Source organism: Thunnus maccoyii, chromosome 12 (assembly GCF_910596095.1).
Source record: "Thunnus maccoyii chromosome 12, fThuMac1.1, whole genome shotgun sequence".
Lineage (NCBI taxonomy): Eukaryota > Metazoa > Chordata > Actinopteri > Scombriformes > Scombridae > Thunnus > Thunnus maccoyii.
Genome location: NC_056544.1, coordinates 20567580 through 20586831, shown reverse-complemented (window position 1 = coordinate 20586831; position 19252 = coordinate 20567580). Strand labels below are relative to the sequence as shown.

Below are 19252 nucleotides of genomic sequence, written 5' to 3'. Positions count from 1 at the left end.
TAATTCAGTAAATATGTTTGAACACCATTTAGAAAAGTAGGAAGCAAAGTATGGCTTCCCTTTAGAATCATGTAGAAAAATAGTTTGACTTTCCTTACCAATGTTTAAAATAAATTGTTGGCCTCTGAAGATACACATCTGATTTAAATACATGGGGGCAGAGTAAGATGTGACACTCAAACAGACAAGTCAGTTGTTCCCCACAGTTATTTGACCATTTTAATTCAACAAAACATCCCTTTGTGTAACTTTGTAGAAACAAAAGTTATACTGTAAAATACATTTATTGTACGGAAGCTGAGAGAGGCCAGTATTGCAATTATTTTACTTGATACTGATATCCCGTGTGATCTTGGTAATTATCTTGTGATCTCGGGATAGCAGAGTTGTTTTCTCATGATAACCCTTTTTGGGCAACAACTAACAATTATTTTTATTATCATTTTGCAGACTATTTTCTTGATGTATTGATTAATTGTTTACTGTATGAAGTGTCAAAGATAGTTAAAAAATCCCATTACAATTTCTCAGAGCCAAAGCTGGCATCCTCAAATTGCTTATTTTGTGTAACCAAAAGTTCAAAACCCAAGAATGCTCAATTTACATGATATAAAACAAAGAAAATCCTTGCATAATTAATTTAACAATTAATTATCAAAATGTTTGCTGAATAGTTTTCTATCAATTGGCTAATTGATTAAATATTTCAACTCTAAACAAGATAATTATTTAGTTATCTTGAAGATATCTTAAGAAAATGACCAAGAAAACTTTTTTTCTTGAGATATCAAGAAAATTAACTTGATCTTGAGATAACGGATAAAATGAAATTATTGCGACTCTTGTAGTATTGCAAATTATTTTAACGATTGCTCTCAGCTTCCGTACATTTGCATGACCAAATCAAAATTAAAACAACTTTAGAACAGAACGGTGTATGAGCAAACTGCGGCAGTTTCATCTTGACCTATGTTTGTGCAAAAATACACACAGATAGAGCCATATATGAATCAGGTGAAAATAAGACAGACAAAATGGATCATACAAGTGATAAAATTCCTTTTAGTAAAGAATAAGAAAACAAAAGGACAAATTGAGTGTGTGTGGCAGGAGGTGGAAATAAAAAATGGCAAAAAAAAATATGAGGAGAAACACTGTTTACAAATCTGACACAGTCTGCCGTCCATTAGTGCATTATAACTTGAGCAGCATAGAACCATGCACCAACCCACAGTGGAGACAGTCACTGATGTATATAGGAATCCCTGTGCCATTGTCGTGCATCTCTATCTCTGTCTCTATCTCTGCCTCGATCCCTATCTCTGTCTCTTTCCCTGTCCTTATGTCTGTCTCTGTCTCTGTCTCTGTCTCTGTCTCTGTCTCTGTCTCTGTCTCTGTCTCTATCTCTGTCTCTGTCTCTATCTCTCTCTCTGCCGTGGTAGTGGTGATAGTTGTGATGATTGTGTACAGGATTGTGATCCGTGTGGTGTGTCCGTGATGGAATATGCTGGTGATGCCTGTGCTGCCGGTTGCGTTCATTGTGCTCCTGCTCATAGTCTTCTCTGACATGTGGCTGGCTGTTCCCACGGTGATGTTGGTGGTGGTGGTGATGGTGGTGGTTGCTGTTATGATGATGATGGTTATGGCCCCGATGGTTATAGCCAACCTCCTCTTCATCCTCCTCCACCACATCCTCTACCTCCTCCTCCCTCTCCTCAGGCAGGTGCCTGCGGGGAAGCCTCTGGGTATAATCCCTGCTTGACTGTACATCCATAGCACCAGATGTTTGGCTGTGCTGGGGGTGGCTACGGTGCTCCGTTCTGCGGTGGTGGTGATGGTGATGGTGATGGGTGTGCTGGGGTCTCTTTGGTTCAGTCCTCAGGAGCCGCTCTTCCTCCTCTGTTTGGCCCTCCTCAGCCCTCTGCTCCTGAGCTGGGGCTGAAGGGGGCTCCTGGTCCAAGTGGTTCTCACGGGAACCCTTCCTCTTGGGGGCTGCTGACTTTTTATTCTTCTGCTCATCCTAGGAAAAAGAAATGCAACACAGTGTCATCTGACTATTCACACAATGCATACTGATACATACTGCCAATACATATACAATGTCTTCAAAATGAGGCACCAACACACTTGTATTTGCAAGTTCACATACATACACAGCTGCTGTTAGGGAGGCAGCTGGTCACCATGTGCCTGTGCTGGCAATCACACCAGAGGCAATTTGAATATTTTTGGATGGTAATGTTCAGTTTTATCATGGGATCTTGGACCGTTCAGTGCAGCTTTGTGCAATTACATATAGATAGATGCACTATTGGCGTCAGGCTTCTCTGCATCTGTTTTACAGCTGCTGCAACCACTGTTTATTTTCACTAAATGTCAAAAATAATGATACATGTCAATAACGTAGTTACCCAAAGGTTACCCAAAGTTATATTGTAAGATCATTTACTTATGCCATTACTTATGATGATCAACAGACAAAAAAAAGGAAACTTTTCATTGCATAATCATATCAAATAAAGGTGTAAAACTGTGACTAAAACTAGTGATTAATGATTAAAACTCTAATCAATGTTTAGTCGATCAACTAATTGACTAATTTACTATTTTTTCAATAGACAGGTTTTTGAGCAACGTCATTGTGAGATGTGCATACAAGCTGGATGCAGAAAACAAACTAGGATGACTAAGAGCTTATGGGATGCCCAGCATTAGCAGTTAGTGTTGTGCGTGAAAGTGGAAAATGTTCAATACCCCATGGATGAAACCTCCCTTTCAGCTTGGAGTGCAGAAAAAGCTATTTGCGAATAGCGATCTGGCCAGAGTCCTGGATTTTAATAAGGTGGTGGGTAGTTTCCACAGATATGGGTGAGAAGGGAACACCTCAGCTCACACTGTTACTCTATGTTTTTGACTGCTTCATCAGGCTGATAAGTAGTACTTATTAATAATAAGTACGTTTTACAAGATACCTTTCTCATAATGAGATCTGGATCTTGTAATTATGAGATATTTTCTTGTAATTATGATATAGTAAGTCATAATTATGAGATATGGAAGTCATAATTACAAGACAAGGCCTCGTTTTTTTTCTTTGGCATATATCTAATGTCATGTATTGATGGCAAACAGGATGAATTACATGCATGCTTCCATTACAATTGGGAGGAGGGCTTCCTTGGTCTTAACCTGTGCTACTTGTTTAAGATTTGGGTCACAAAGTTAATTTCTCACTACATGATGACTTGTGCATTTGGGTGTAGTCTAGATTAGTGTTACTGCATGTATCTGTCATTTCTTACTGGAGTTCCATGTGTAACATTAGCTAGCTAGGGCTGACTAATGGACATGTGCTGTGTAGTAAAAAAAAACTTAGTTTTCACCTCTAAAAAGTAATTTACTGGCTTTCAGCAAGTTGCTGTATTGTATATGTGTTTTCTGCCTCCAGTTCGTTTACAGGAAATCGTATATTCATGTGTTTTATGGATGAATTACACACACATCCTTTCTTGATAACTTCCAAAGAAGGCACAACTGTAACTCATATCTATTACCGCAGTGGAATAATAAAAACCCACAAAAAACTACAGTAGAATTTAAAGTTATCTCACTCACCAGAGGAAGACCTATCTCATTTCTTCCTCTTTCCAGTGGAGAAGGATGAGGAGAAATGAAATGAAAATGTTAGATGAATAAATGGAAACAAATGAACTCATAATTAACAATGCAAACAGTTTTTTCACATTCAGCAGACTGTCTATACAGATGAGATGAGTGGGATGAGATGAGATGATGATATGATATTACAGCCTATTATTTTAATGGTTAGGTGGTTTGTTTTTCCCATATGTGACTGTTTTTCATGTACCGGTATTTCTGAAGGAGTGGTGGGCAGTGTATTCTCAGCCAGCTGGGCCACCAGCGCGTTGGCAGGCTCCATCTCCGGTGGATGAGTGGCTCTCCAGTAGGACTCCAGATAATCAGCAATGTGCTCACAGGCGTCAGTTAGCTGGTTCTCATCTAAGATGACATCAAACATTTCCTACAAGAAAATAAGGACAACGGACACAGGACAAATCTGTAACTGAGACAGGATTTTAAATGCTAAAAATAACTATTTTAGTAATCAAGAAAGTCCGTGATTGGGTCCCACATAAAGGTTCACATTAGGAGATGTAAGGAAATAAAGTCATTTCAGAAAAAGGACATTCATGCATACAGAAACATGCACATTCTTTGAGGACTTTTAATTTTATAACAGGAAAAAGAATGCTGATCTTGACTATGTAGTAAATTAACTGTAAGGGATTCTAACAATCTAGTAAGCATACAAGCATGGCCTTAGCCAGAATTTTGAAATACTGAGGTCATGAGTTGACACCAAAAACAGTCTCTAAAATATTTTGTTTGGATATTTGATTTATTCAATTAGCTATTTAATTATAATTTCTACAAGTTTGACACCCCAAAGAGAATGTCTAAATGCAGTTTCAAAGCCCTCCCACACTGTGTGAGTTTTTAAATGTAGAAAGTCCTAATATGATGGTAAAATCCCTAAATTCAAAGAAAATATATAATACTGAGGACATGACCCCACTGTCCTCAATGACATCTGCAACCCTGCATACACTTCGAGTGGCCACCAATGTATTTCCACTTTACAGCAAACTCATTATTTCTACTATTTCTGGTAAGTTATCAGTTTAATGGCATTAAAATGACAGTTATCACAGCCTGAATCCATCTATTCATTCATCAATTCAAGATCAAATGTAGAATTACTGTACAGTTACTTTTACTGCACCAATTTCACACAGTGGCCACTAGATGGTACTCACTGGCGGGCATTGGGCGAGCTTGTCTGCTGCCACCAGCTGAACATTAAGATGCTTGGTCTGAGATTTCCCTCTTGTCTTGATCAATCTGGTCAACACCTACACAGCAGTGATATGAAGAGAGGGAGGAGAAAAACAGAAAGTTACAGTAGCTGTTGGCATTTCACAGAATCATGTTCCTTTAGTACAAAATATTGAGAGAACTGAGGAAGAGTCAGTCCAAAAGAAGGTGCAGGTCAGTTTTAGGAAAATGTGCTTCATGTTGTTACAGTACTGTATGATCAAGCTTACTTTTGGTGAGGAGATCTTCACATAAACAAGGATTGGTGCCAGAGAAGTCTTGGACACCTGGAGAGGGTGGTTGACTGTGTCTGCATCTAGCACCACCAGTTGCAGGCTGCGGGCAAGCTCAAAGATGCGCTCCACCTCCCCCTGGATCTGGGCTGCAAAAGCAGAGAGTAAAGACATGACGTTGACACCTAAAATCAAGAGAATCCCTCAACTGTGCATCTTTCAATTCTATGTCCACATTTAAAACAAGATGCCATATCTCACAGGTACCATAAAAAACTTTGTTCTCTATAGATCATTCACCTTTAACCTTGCAACTTGCATTGCCAGATGTGGAATGTGAAGATCTTAAAACTTTTCACCTTTTTTGCATTAGCATGAGTAGAAACAATTTAAATGTACAGATTTCTCGTTTTTCTCTATTTTTTAAATTAAGATGTAGAAATGAGAATACAATCTGAAATATTTTATTTTAGACTGTTGGACTAAACCAGAAATTAAATGATCAAGTTGTCATGTTGGTTTTGTAATAATAAATGACCTTGCAGATTTCTTGTTTCTGCATCTCAATTTAACAATATTCTTAAGTGTGAATGTGCATTTATGACCTTGGAACCTGTAAAAATCTTAATTTGGGACCACTAACATGCTTTTTCTAAAGCTTTCAAGCTTTCAACCACTACACCAGATTGAAAATCCCTATAAAAAGCTGGCAGGGGACCTTTGAGTTACGATTCTTTTTTGGAAAGCCATATTCTTGCCTCTTAATTTCTAATGCAGAGAACAAACAAAAGTACACAGACCTGTGAACAACTCACATGACAAATGGAGAATGGCTCACAAAACACCTCAAAAGATTAAAAATTGTAAATCTGGCATGAGTTATGAAGAAACACTGCCTACTCAATGAGACTGCCAAATAAGTCATGTATTTTTATTTTCCTGGGTAACTACTGTAGTCCATGAGGGGAACCAGGATATGTTGCACTCCATAAGACTAACCACTAGAGCGAGGGTATGGAGGAAGCATGGCTGTGAATATCTATCCTTTCAGTAGATGTGATGCTCACAAATATTCTACTTTGATAACAGTGAATTACATCTTACACATCCGTTAGCCCACTAAAACAAATAATCTTGATCAATGTTGAGTCCAACTTTAAACAGTTGTAAAGAGAGCAAGTCAGTGCCTTTATATGTTTATACATTTAACAGTGTCAGAGCAGTGGCTGTTGATACAGATATGGGGTAATGGACAGTAGGAAGGAAGGAATTAAGGAAAGTGGAGTATTCAAACACAGATGAACTACCAGTGCTTTCAGTCATACATACCGGCAGCATCTGGGATGAGAGAGCAATGAGAAAGACAAGAGTAGAGAAAACCAAGTAAATCTTATCCCCCATTCATTCTTCTCCTAACCAAGGGGTGAAATTTGGAAATGGCTTACTGTGCAATATCTCTGGGGCAAAGATAGCAAATTCCCAAGAAAAATCCAACAAACTTCTTACCGTACAATCCTCACTGACACTATTCAACGACCTTCATATGTCTCAAATGTTAATCTGCTTTCTATCTTGTTCTTGAGGGAATATTTCAATTTATTCTCTTTCTTGCTGAGAGTTATATGAGAAGATCCATACCACTGTCTTGTTAGTTCACTAAACATGAAGCTGTTGTACAGCCAGCAGCAAATTAGCTTAGCTTAGCATAAAGACAAGAGCCAGTGGGAAACAGCTTGCCGAAGATATAACATGGTAATTAGTGAGGTGCTGGTAGACAGATTTTTTTTTACCTTTGGACAGAGCCAAGATAATCATTTCCCCCTGTTTCCAGTCTCATGCTAAATACACTAACCAGCTGCTGGCTGTCTTCAGTACACAGACATGAGAGTGATATTGATTTTCTCATCTAACTCTCGGCAAGGAAGCAAATAAGTATATTTTACAAAGTGTCAAAGTTTTCCTTTTATTATCTTTACCCGTGGTGCATAAAGTGATCTCCAAGATTATTGTCTTGGAATGAGGGTTGATTTATGCAGCGCATATACAAAAATATTGTGAACACAAACTGCACAGTTTTAATGAGATAAAGAAATAGAGCAAGTCTGATAGACCTAGATCAGAAAATAACAGTTGCTTGTTTTATTTGAACCTAATTATGGTTACAAGTGGGTGAAGTTTGCCACAAGGGACAACACAACAAGTGCAAGAAAGCCAAGACAATTAAAGTAAGTTATTTCAGAAGTTATTTCAGAAATCAATTTAGGGTACTTTTCTGTTACTAATACTATTTTAATTGTCCTGGTGGTTGGGGTGTTGTAAACCGCAACAATCTTGCTCTTCAAACTGATAAAAGAGGTGTTAAGGAGAATTCATCATAACTATTGGTCCCAGGTTGGGATGATATAGTAAAGAAATGTACCTAAATTGGAGCGGGTGTTCGACCGGTCCATTAAGGCTTTTTTTCCAGGGTTGTTGAGTATGGATCGTTTAGCCAGAGAGATGTCTGCTGTGACCCGTGTAATAGTAATTCTGGAGAGGAGACAAAGTAACAGGCATTATTACACAGTCATGATTTCCATTATGTTTTATTTCCACATAAACGGTGTCACACTGAAGAATTTAATCAGAACTTACCTGCCTTCAAATCGGTGTTTTAAATAGTCAAATAGTGCTTTTTGCATCATATCTGTAACCTGAAATTAAACAAAAATCATGGATTTCAAATAGAAATTCCCCTTTATTCAAATTCAACACATAATATCAATACATTTTTAATTCTAGATTAAGTTTCCCATATTTACAACAATGTTATAAATCATTAATTAAGCACTATTAACATGTGTGACAGGCAGACTCACCTCTAAGCCCTTCAGTGATGGCCCCATTAGAACCACAGGACGCATTGTAGGCACTACATCATACATAGCCACCTGCTCCCCCTACACCCACACAGAAACACAGGTTTAATTCAGTATATAGCCACCTGCTCCCCCTACACCCACACAGAAACACAGGTTTAATTCAGTATATGTAATACAGTATATCTTGTCTGGCTATAAATGCATGTTTACACTGCAAGCAACACATGACTGAAAGTACGTTCATTTTTTAAAAGTTGAAAAGCCACAGTTCATGATGTACACTGACTATCAAAAAAACTTTTTTTTTTAGTTTTTCTCAGTCATATTTCTGTAGTTTCTTTGTGTCTCTAACAATGTGATTGTGTTTAATAAACAGATATTGTGTGAAGCATACAGCAGCAAAGAAAATGGTCAAAAAGACAATAAAAGGTTCCCAATTGACTCCAGCTTTTAAATGAAGGTGATTTATGTCTAAAACACAGAGCATATTAAATAGTTGCATCCATCACTAGATTAATGGATTTTATCTTCTGTAATCAAACACTGTGCTGCAGGATGATGAACTCTAGATCATTCTGTGGTTAACACATACATACTGGACTCTTGTCAAGACACAATCCCTGGAAATGTATTATTTTTTTTTTTTTCAAGTTTATTATTTTGCCATTCATGCCTTTATCTGACGGTTGACAGTGTAGAGACATGCAGGAAAGGGAGGGAAAGGGACATTATACAATAGTCCAAGATCATCTATAGCAGCCATCATACATATCACCACAGTCCAGGCAGATATTCGTATACCAACAACTGTAATAAAAATAAGTAGTGAGTATACTGCACATCCCCTATAGTAACCATGTATTCACCATCCCCTAGTCTATGTATTTACCCAGACTCCCCACAACCACTGCATCTTGTTTAATTGAGTTATTGCCATGGGAAAAAATGAGTTTTTTGCTTGGTTGGTTGTTCTGATCCTCCGACCAGAGGGGAGTGGCTGGAACTCTACTGAAAGTGGATGGGACCTTGTCTACCTACTCAGCCAGCCTGGTCAGGTACAGGTGGTGCAGGTCAGCCTGCTGTTCCCCCATGATTTTCCCGCAGGTCTTCACAGTTTTTCCTAATTCGGTCTTGTGAGTGATTTTGGAATGTCCATACAAGCATACAATACAATAACAAAGAACGCTCTCAATAAAAGATTTGTAAAATAGAGTGAGAATGTTGTTATCAATGTTAAAAAAGTTGAGTTTTCTAAGAAAGTAAATGCGCTGTTGGCCCTTCTTAGAAATACATCATCAGCACATTGGTCCCGGGAGAGTTTTTGATCTATAATAAGACCAAGATACTTGTATTCCATCACCTCCTCTGATCCTAGATACAGCAGGTGGTGGAACATCACATCTAAAATCTAAATTCAGCTTTTTGGTCTTGCATGTGTTCAGATTTAAATGTGAGGCAACACATCAGTTGACGAAGTCATTTAAAACTAGACCATGTTCGACTTCATCCTGCTTGATTAGAATGACCAAGGCGGTGTCATCTGCAAACTTAATTACATGGCGTCCAGGGTATCTGCTTCGAGAAAAGTACAGTGTGTATAAAATATAGCAAAGGTGCAGCACACTGCCCTGTGATGTGCCAATAGAGGTAAAATGCACCTCTTGAACATGGTGTTGCCTACCCTTACCCTTTGAGATCTGCCCATAAGGAAATCCAAAGTCCATCTGATTAGTTTTGAATCCTGTCCAAACTGCTCTTTCAGTCTGTCAGCCAGGATTAATAGGTGGATTGTATTAAATGCAGAAGAGAAATCTGCAAAGAGGACTCGTGCCTTCTGCATATTTAAAATGGTATCATCTGTCACTCTTGCAGAGTGATAAGCAAATTATAGTGGGTCCAGGACCTGCTTACATGAGTTGATAATGTGAGTTTTGATAATCCTCTCAAGTGATTCAACTACCAGTGAGGGAAATGGGCGTGTAGTCATTAGGACAGGATGGATGATGGACTTTGGGAAGGCGGACCACGATTGATGTTTTCAACAGTGACAGGACCACCTGGGTATCCAGTGTGTGTTGAAAGAGGGAGTGCTCATCCCACTCAGTGTTTCAACACCCTGCCACCAATGTTATCGTGCCCTGGGCTCTTTCATGTGTGAGTGCTCTCAAACACTTGCTGCACCACCTCCTCCTTGATGATTGTGTTGTGTGTGTTCTCCATCCCAGCATTGTCCATCTCTTGCCAAGCAGGAATGTTGTGGCCGCCCCCCGTCTTGGAGTGGGTGAAAAATTCATTCAGTTTGTTGGCTAAAGAGAGGTACACCCTCTCATCTGGACAGGTGTCCATTTTTTTCCCTGCCATAAAGGGAGGGGACATTTGTCATGGTCTTTATGCCAGCCTATGCAGCACTAGTGTTGCCCAGGTTACTCTGTACCTCTGTACCTTGTCCCTACACTGGCATTTGGCCTTATAGATCTCCTTGTTTACCTTCCTCTGTATCTCCCTTTTGTCCTGCAGGCTCTGGAAGCAAAAAACCCTCATTTTCTCATTTAGCACCTCCTTTAATCCTTTAGCCACCCACGGCTTGTTCTTTGGGTACACTCTGTTGGTCTTTGTTGGAATAATCGCACCCACACAGAAGACTATATAGCCCAAGATAACTTCTGTCATCTCATTTAAATTGGCAGAAGTCCTCATCCCACACCTGGATCTGCTTGTCCACAGGCTTCATCCTCAGAATCTGTTTATAGGTGGGTCTAAGTAAATGGTAAATGGGCTGCATTTATATAATGCCTTTCTGGGCCTCCGACCACTCAAAGCACTTTACACTACATGCCAACATTCACCCATTCACACACACACATTCATACACTGATGGCACAGGCTGCCATGCAAGGTGCCAACCTGCTCATCAGAAGGAGTTTCTAATCATTCACACACATACACACTCATACACCGATGGCACAGTCTTCAGGAGCAATTTGGGGTTCAGTATCTTGTCCTTGGACAAGATACTGGACCCCACAACTGGAGGAGCCAGGAATCAAACAGCCAATCTTCCGATAGGTGGACAACCAGCTAAGAAGGACAGTATTGTGCTCTGAGCCACCAAGGGGGGCCTTAGAAATGGATGAATATGCCTTAGGGATGGAGCCATAACCTAAGTCAATGGTTTTGTTTTTTCTTGTAGGGTAGGTGACATACTGAGAATAGGGAGACAGTGTGCATCAGGGGAAATTTCATCAAATTCTTGGGTAATACTAAAAATAATATCTGCTGCCTTATCAGTATTTGCTTTTCGATGGATATAAACAATTGTGAGAAATATTTGTGGGAAGTCATTGAAGATAGGAGGGTTGCATGGACACTGATAAGAGTTCAATATCAGGGGTACAGATCTTCCTCACCGCCGTTGTTTTGCACCACCCGTCATTTATCATGACGTACACGCCCCCTATTTGCTCCTTGCCTATAGTCTCTCTGCATCGGTCCATGCATGTGATAGTAAATCCGTCTGGGTAAACGTTAGAGTCCAGCACAGTCTTGCTGTTTGTTTAAGAAAATAATGGTTGGGAGCTGAACTTCTGTTTTCCTCCCTTAAGTTTTTGCTGCACCCCTCCCTTCTTTCCTCTTTTCCTTTTGTGTCCATTATAAAAAGAAAATTCCTTGTAATCTCCGCAGGGATGTTTGCATCAGGCTGATTCTAATCACTTGAGTAGGAGCTATGTTGCAGGAGGAAGTCTCTGCTGTAGCGTATGTGTGAATCCAATTTGCCAGCTGGTTCACCTGCAACGTTGTCTGCAAACAAAATAACTCCTAGTGATAAAACTAATCCCCGTATACTCATCATGATGCCTTGTAGTCCGATGCATGAACAAGCACATCGACAATGAACAACAGATTTGTAAAGACAAGAAACAATAACAAACATGACTCAGACAAACTGTGCTGCTGGTCACCACAGTGCAGAGCCTACCTTCCCTGAAAACCAATCAACAACATTGTAATTATAGAAACTCAGGTTCACCCTTTTATACCGCAGTATAACACCTTTGTTAATGCAAGGTTCAGTGGCCTGTGTTTGACCCATTGAGGGTGATGGGAAATGCAGCTTTATCCATCATCGCTACATCTGCCTGAAACTAATGTACATGTGAGCTATTGAGTTTTTCTCAATTGTATTCAATTAATGCTGACTAATTAGATCTCGGAGGCTTTGTTAATCCATGAAAATATATACAGTGTACAAAATACCAAACAGAGCCTCATGTCAACATGTTGCTTGCAGTGCAAACATACAGTAGGTTGAGAGTGGATTACATTTAATTTTAGATAACGAAAAGCAATGGGATGAAAGAGAAGTGAGCAACAAACGTTCAGTCACTTACCGGTTTCTTTTTCACCTGCTGATTGGCTGTTGGAGACAGGAGAGATACCTGATGTTAACCAATCACCAATCAGCAAAAAATAGGAGAACAAACAATCCTTTTACACAATTTCAAACACACACACACACACACACACACACACTGACCTTGTGAAGGAGGGGTATATTTCTTTGAGTTCATATCTTGAGCGGCTTGAGATGCTGCTTTGCTGAAATGTGACAAAATGACCTAAATTAGCAGTCAGTCATTCATTCATGTTGAAAATAGAACGCTATACTGTATGTCTGATGCTCTAAGATACTGTGATATAGCATGTATAGAGCTTTCAGAGTAAATCCCCTTCAGTGATTCAGAACAGTTGCCACCAAAGCCAAATATCCAAGATCCTCTAGATGTGTTTCTGTCACACTAACTAGGTCAAGTCAAAATCTTGCAGTGGGCAGTGGATCCTCTTGCCTGCCAGGCTGATCAGAGTAAACACAACCAATGCTGTAGGTTAAATTTACTATCCAATGTTTTCCTTTTGGTCAATCTATTGACTTTTGTTTTGTTTGTATGTGTGCAGGACCAATAAAGATTATTATTTGGATTACAGTACACTAATACAGTAGACTTGTCTGCAACAGTAGTATACAACAGTTCTCTATTGAAGCCAGTGGAAAGAGCAGCATGTTGTACGTACTTGGCTAAGGCCTTGGCAGCTTTTCTTGCCTGGACCTCTCTTCTGATGAGAATGGTTTCCAGATTGACTGGACTGGGGACAAAGCCCACCACACCATCCTCCTTCACCGGCCGTCCGATCCACCAGTCATTGTTAAACTTCTGGTCATTTCAAGAGAAAAGAGAGTGTGTACTTAAGGCTTGTTTTGGCTAAAGAAAAAACTCAATTCAGCAACTGCATTTATGTCATTTTTATCTACTGCAATGTGTATCAAAATCTTAATGCAGAGTGTCATGCCTTATAAGACAAGTCCTGGTAATAACTCCACCTGTATGTAACTCATTTATGTATGTGTGTTTCTTTCAAACCTCTTTGACATGCAGGAAGTCTCTGGCCTCAAAGGTGACAGCCTGGCCTGGCACGGGGACGCTGTCGTCGTCTGCTGGCGTGTAAGAGAAGTTGCAACGTACAGCAAATGCCACTGGCTTGTACTGGGGACACAGGACAGATATTCATAACAAAACTACTAACGAATTTCTCAAATATCTTAATTCCTACTTTTCACCCATTCACATGTTCACACAATTGAATCATTTTGCTCAATTACAATTGATTACATGCAGTGCATTATTTTGAATCTGTACATTGAAAACAATCTTTCTAACATCCAGTAACAACTAGTATTGTAACAGAGAACCAGAGCTAATGTGAAATGAGACTGATAAAGAAACTTGCTGCCATTTTCATGCAGAAACATTTTCAGTACTACATTCTGTAATCTGCCCAAATGTGCTTTTAAAGCATAATATTGTTAACTAGATGATACAATAAATCATTTCTGTGCACGTGTAAATATGTACAAAGCTGTTCATATTCTTTTCAAACCAACATAGTTACATATTTAGGATAATATTGTGCAGTGCATGCCTGGGAGTATGGCCATGTACCTGTATGCATGCTGTGCATACACACTGAGTGTGTGCGTCATGTTTTGTATGTGGGCATTGTGCTTTTATTAACTGCCACAATGTGCAAAAACAGCTCTGCAGGTCAATATTAACAATTTGTAAACTGTAGCTTATGATCTTAATCATTTAAAGGAGAAATATCATTCTGAGCTCTGCACTTACATTGCAGGCATACGGAGCTCAGCAGGAGTCATGGAGAAAAAAAGTGTGTGCACAGAAATGAATAAATCACACTGTGGAATTAATTGGTGCACACAAATTACTAATTTGTGGTCTCCTATTCATGTGCACAAATTACTTAATTTGTGCTCTTGATTTTTTCTGGTCACAAAGTAATGAATTAATGAATGAATGCAGTATTAAACATTTTTACATAACTTAGGGGATATAACAGATAATGCAGTGTGGTTTAACAGGCAAAATGTCAGTTAGATCCACATATCCTCATCCAGTATCAAACCAAAATTGAATTAAATCCAAGCGTCTCATGTAGATTAGATTGTACATGGACCGACAGCAGTAAGAACTATAGTTACAGGTTCTTGTGGTTACTCCGGTCTGTCAGGGAGGTGCACATAGAGTTTTAGCAGCAAGCTGTGGTATTGGGGTGCCAACAGATGCTGCATTTATTCAATTGTACCGATCTCATTAGGTTATCACATCTGTTACATTTGTCCTTGTCCCCTCAACACTGAGTTGTGAAACTAAATTGGACATGGTTAGTTTCTGTCACACTGACTTACTGGGTTACTTGAACAGAACAGACTCATCATTAATGTGATTAGAAACATTTGTGCTTGTCCTACTATGACAAGTCAAAATGTGAAAAAGACTGATTCCTTCCTCTTTGTTGCAAAGTACCTACTGTATGCTTTCCTCTGATAGAAAGCCTGTTGGCATTGTAATCCTATCAGAGTCAAATGTCAGTGGCATGCCGATCAAGCTGCTAATTACTCCACTTTAGAAAGATGAGAGTGTGGGGTCAGCAGGGGACTGGCCGTGTTGTGTTTGCTGCCTTAATTACAAAGCTCCATTGGGAGCACATTAAATCTGTAGGGGAGGATTTAATTGAATATTCAATGGGACGTGTATCAGCAGGCGTCGCTTAAAAGGCAAAGAGAGGGGACTTTAATATCAGCTGTGATATTTCAATGTCTTTTTGTTTAATGACCTTCATGGTGATTACAATATGCCAACAGAAAAAGAGCAATGTATGCATACACCTCCTTCAGTACATGCATACACCTCCTTTGGTGTGTGTGTGTGTGAGTCACACTAAAATGTGATTTTAGGAGACAATTTAGGAGATTGCAATGGCTCAGCTTTGACTTGACCTCATATCATATTTCTTCAACTTTTTAAGTTTAAGAGGTTTGGAACTGTTGCCACTGTTTGCCACTAAAAAGCACTTCCCAAATTGTTCCTCAGATATTTCACACGATGTGCCAGAATTACACAACTTAATTAAAGCCTGATCACTAATGGATTTTTGAGGCCAGGACTGATATCTGATAACGATATATATATTTTGATTTTTTTTTTTAATATAAACACATAACATAAATAAATGCTTTTGCTAAGAATCCCTTAGATTTTTTTTTTTTAAAGAACTTGTGATCAAGTTATCTCTCTTCTTTCTATATAAAGCAAGGAATCTCTGTCTGTATGTATGAATGTAAGTTTGTCCTTCGCATATCTCAAGAACTGTTCATCCGATCCACTTCATACCTGGCAGGTGGATTGCTAGGGATACAAGGAAGTGCAATGAAGATGTCTGAAGTTATTTGGATGAGCAGTTCTCAAGAAATATATAAAAATACCTCATAAATAACGTTGATTTGCTTCTTCTTCTGCCCGTGGAGTCAATGAGCAGAAATATGGACAGTGCCACTCTGCCACTGCAATCCACATTGTGGTCAGAGGTGGGATTACATCCATTGTGTTAATGACTTGAAAACATTTAAGAGACTTAAACTCTACTATTAAACTGTGTAGTATGAACGAAACTTGGCATGTACGTTCAAGACATAGTGCAGGATGTCTCAGGTACATTCATCCAATCAACTTCAGTTCAACTCAAAATTGTTGTCTCCAGATATTCTGTTTGTGAGGCATTTAGGGAGCATCGGTAAATTATAGAGTCTACTGATAGCCTGCGTGCGAGGCGTTTTGGGAAAATCGTATTTGTAGAGTCTACCGATAGCCTGCATTTGAAGCGTTTAGGGAGCATTGGTAAATTGTAGCGTCTACCAAAAGTTTGAATGAGAGGCATTTAGGGGACAGGCACTGTTCTCTCTAGGTATTGAGAAATCAGCCCATTCCGAACAGGCATTTTACACTTGAAAAATCAACTTGTCAGTTTCTGCACAGCAGTGTCTTATGTTACTTATTGGCAGTCATACATTTATTGGTAAGGCTCTAATCTTAATTATCGTCATCATTATCAAACCATTTCTACTTGAGTATTTGTCATAAGAGGCATATGACGGCCACCACTGGAAAACCTAGATATGTACACCTTTGGCAAGCAGTTTAGGCAAATTATGGTTACAATACAAGCCATTCATGTTTGATATTTGGCATTATGCTCATGGAGATTCCTTTGTAACTGAAAGGCGATAACAAAGCATGTAGGTGTATTGGTATATATGTCAGAAACTGAAATACTAAGTGTAGTTCTTACTCACTACAGCTTGAGAGAACACGTGCATAGTGAGCAAATGCAGAAAACATCTTCACCACTTTGACAACACGCATGCAGAATTTAGAAAGAAATGTGCTGCAAATACAGAAATGCTGCAAGTCCAATACATTGCGAATGTAATTTTAAAACTAAAACCACTCAACAATGAATTCTGATTTCATGTTATTGGACATATTGTTTATACACCTACCAGTGTTAGCCTTTTACCAATTACTAGCCCGTCCATCAGTTTTTAGTGTCCCCTAGAAACATCCTTTGTGTTGTAAGACTTCAATTGTTGGGTGTAGCATTTCTGAAGTATATTTGTAGCATGTTTCTTTATGGCACAAACATGTTGTCATATTGGGGATTTTTTTTGTTATTTTACTCATTTGCAGTATTTTTATGTTTTGTATGTGTTGTTAAGGTGGTGAAGATGTTTTCTTCTTATGTTTTATCAAATTGCAGTGCATTAAGCTTGCTCCACCACCATAGTATGCTAATAAATAAAGGAAAAATGCAAATAATACTTTAAAGGGTGAGTCTAGATTTATAGTCTTGACTTGCGAATGAACTTTAAAGAATTTTAAATAAAAACATGCTGGAACAAGCAGTACAGAAATGAGATTAAGTGATTTATCTCATCTCATTTGCACATCAGATTACAGGTTATTGTCCTCATATTTTATTTTAGATTCTAAAGCCGACATATTCAGCACATTTTGTGGTGAACTGTGGTTGCAGACAGATGGAAGAAGGTGTCAGAATTCCTCATTATTATTCCTCTGCAGACATTGAGCACGTAAAGAGATGACAGGACTGAAGATTGCAATTACTCATTTTAATAGCAGAATATTGCTCTGCTAATCCGATGCCCTGATATCTGTGTTTCCTGTCTGTGATGTAATCACGTCCTTGAGAGCAGCCTCTGTGAAAAACGAGTCTGCGAAGGTTGCAGTGGGTTGGGTCAGGTGATACCATGATGCAACAGTGAGACAGTACCTTGGCCTTCTCCAGCTGCACCTGGGCGTTTCTTTCCTCAACGACATCCGAGTCCTGACGCTCTCCCTGGAGGAGAGACGGAGAGTAACGACAATTAGTTTAATCAGTTCACTGCATTAATCACTATGAATTGGAATTACAACTGCATTGGTATTATAGACTGATTAGCAGAGTTGTCTGTTTCTTTATAGTTGTGGATAAAGATTTTTTTAAATAAAAGTGTAAGAAAGGACTCAGAGAAAGAGAAATATGTGAGAGCACATGTGAAAATCAGACTAATTCAAACTAATGTTGGGACCACTAGTCAGTGCATTCATTATTTGTTTTTATTTATTTAACGAGGGCAGCATCACTGACATTAAAATCTCCTTATCAAGAGTGTTTTAGTCAATTAGTCACTGACTAAGACACAAAAGAGAAAACACAAAATATATAATGACATCAAAATTAAAGAAAAAAAAATCACAACAGCCAATAAGAATGATATAAAAGATGCCATATTGTAATTATTGTGAGCTGGCATTTTAAGGACAACCTAAGAACAATAAACACATCATGATTCTAATGTACCCCAAAACAGCAGCAGCCAGATGAGAAACCAGAAATGTTTTAAAAGAGTACTGGAGCAATTCATTATTGCACTTCTATGAAGTTGTGAGAGACAGATATTGTGAGGAAAACAGTGGTCAAAATTGATGCGGCAGAGACTGAGATGTCCTGATTTTCAGTCCCTATGAGTCACGCTCCAAAAACACTGAATTCTACACTTCCCACAATGTCCATTTTTTAAAACTCCATGTGCTCAGTTTCTAATTTGAGTAATTTCCTCAGACTTGCTTAAGTTCTTATAGAGCAACAGAGAACTTTATACAACTGTTTTCACAGGCTGTGTCTTTAAATGTAAAAGCGCCTTTCCAGCTGTGGAAGGAGAAAATATATAAGAAAGGCATTCAGATAAATAAATTGGCAAAAAGAAGTTACACACAAGATCATCAGGAAAGACACAGTGTTAAAAGTAGAAAACAAATGCAGTAAAAGAGAATAAAAGACAAAAAGACATACTCTCATTTTAAAGAATCAGATGAGGATCTGAGCATCAGTTAAAAGCAGCTTTAAAAAGGTGAGTTATGAGAGCTTTTTTTAAAACTGGGAAGGGTAAATGAATAAAATTGCATTGTCTCAATTAATCAATTTCCCCAAATGTCTTATAATCCTAATAATAATGCCAATGCAAACAGAATCAACACTTCACTGTTAAGCTTACGACCTATTATGAATAACATCTCCTCGACATGCCTTCTCACTGACTATCCCTTTTCCCAGAACCCTTCTGCCTTTAATTGTCAGAAAGCGATGCAGCAAATCCCTCCTGGGACAGTCAGGTTTATGTGCCATGTGTCCCAGAGATTAGATTGTCCCCTCAAAGACATGGTAATTAATGCCCTCTGTGTCATAGCCAGGAGATGGCACAGCCCCCCTGCGTCAATCTGGCACTCAAGATACACACTTGCATCCCAAAGTCACAAATCAGCTCTCTCGCTGTCACCAGTCTGCTCAGTA

The 19252-nt window shown here is 38.8% G+C and overlaps 1 protein-coding gene across 1 annotated transcript in view; it reads right to left on the bottom strand.

Annotated features, from left to right (window-relative positions):
- Positions 1–1946: 1946 nt before the first annotated feature.
- Positions 1947–19252, bottom strand: part of cacnb2b (calcium channel, voltage-dependent, beta 2b) — a 30192-nt gene continuing 12886 nt past the window's right edge. The window contains exons 2-14 of the mRNA XM_042428174.1: positions 17693–17758; positions 13408–13530; positions 13061–13200; positions 12525–12586; positions 12379–12404; positions 7988–8068; positions 7764–7822; positions 7549–7658; positions 5127–5278; positions 4839–4934; positions 3869–4042; positions 3616–3643; positions 1947–2020 (exon numbers count right to left, since the gene is read on the bottom strand). Of these exons, the coding sequence (XP_042284108.1) occupies positions 3632–3643; positions 3869–4042; positions 4839–4934; positions 5127–5278; positions 7549–7658; positions 7764–7822; positions 7988–8068; positions 12379–12404; positions 12525–12586; positions 13061–13200; positions 13408–13530; positions 17693–17758 (1101 nt within the window). The 3' untranslated portion in view covers positions 1947–2020; positions 3616–3631. The remainder of the gene's footprint in view (positions 2021–3615; positions 3644–3868; positions 4043–4838; positions 4935–5126; positions 5279–7548; positions 7659–7763; positions 7823–7987; positions 8069–12378; positions 12405–12524; positions 12587–13060; positions 13201–13407; positions 13531–17692; positions 17759–19252) is intronic.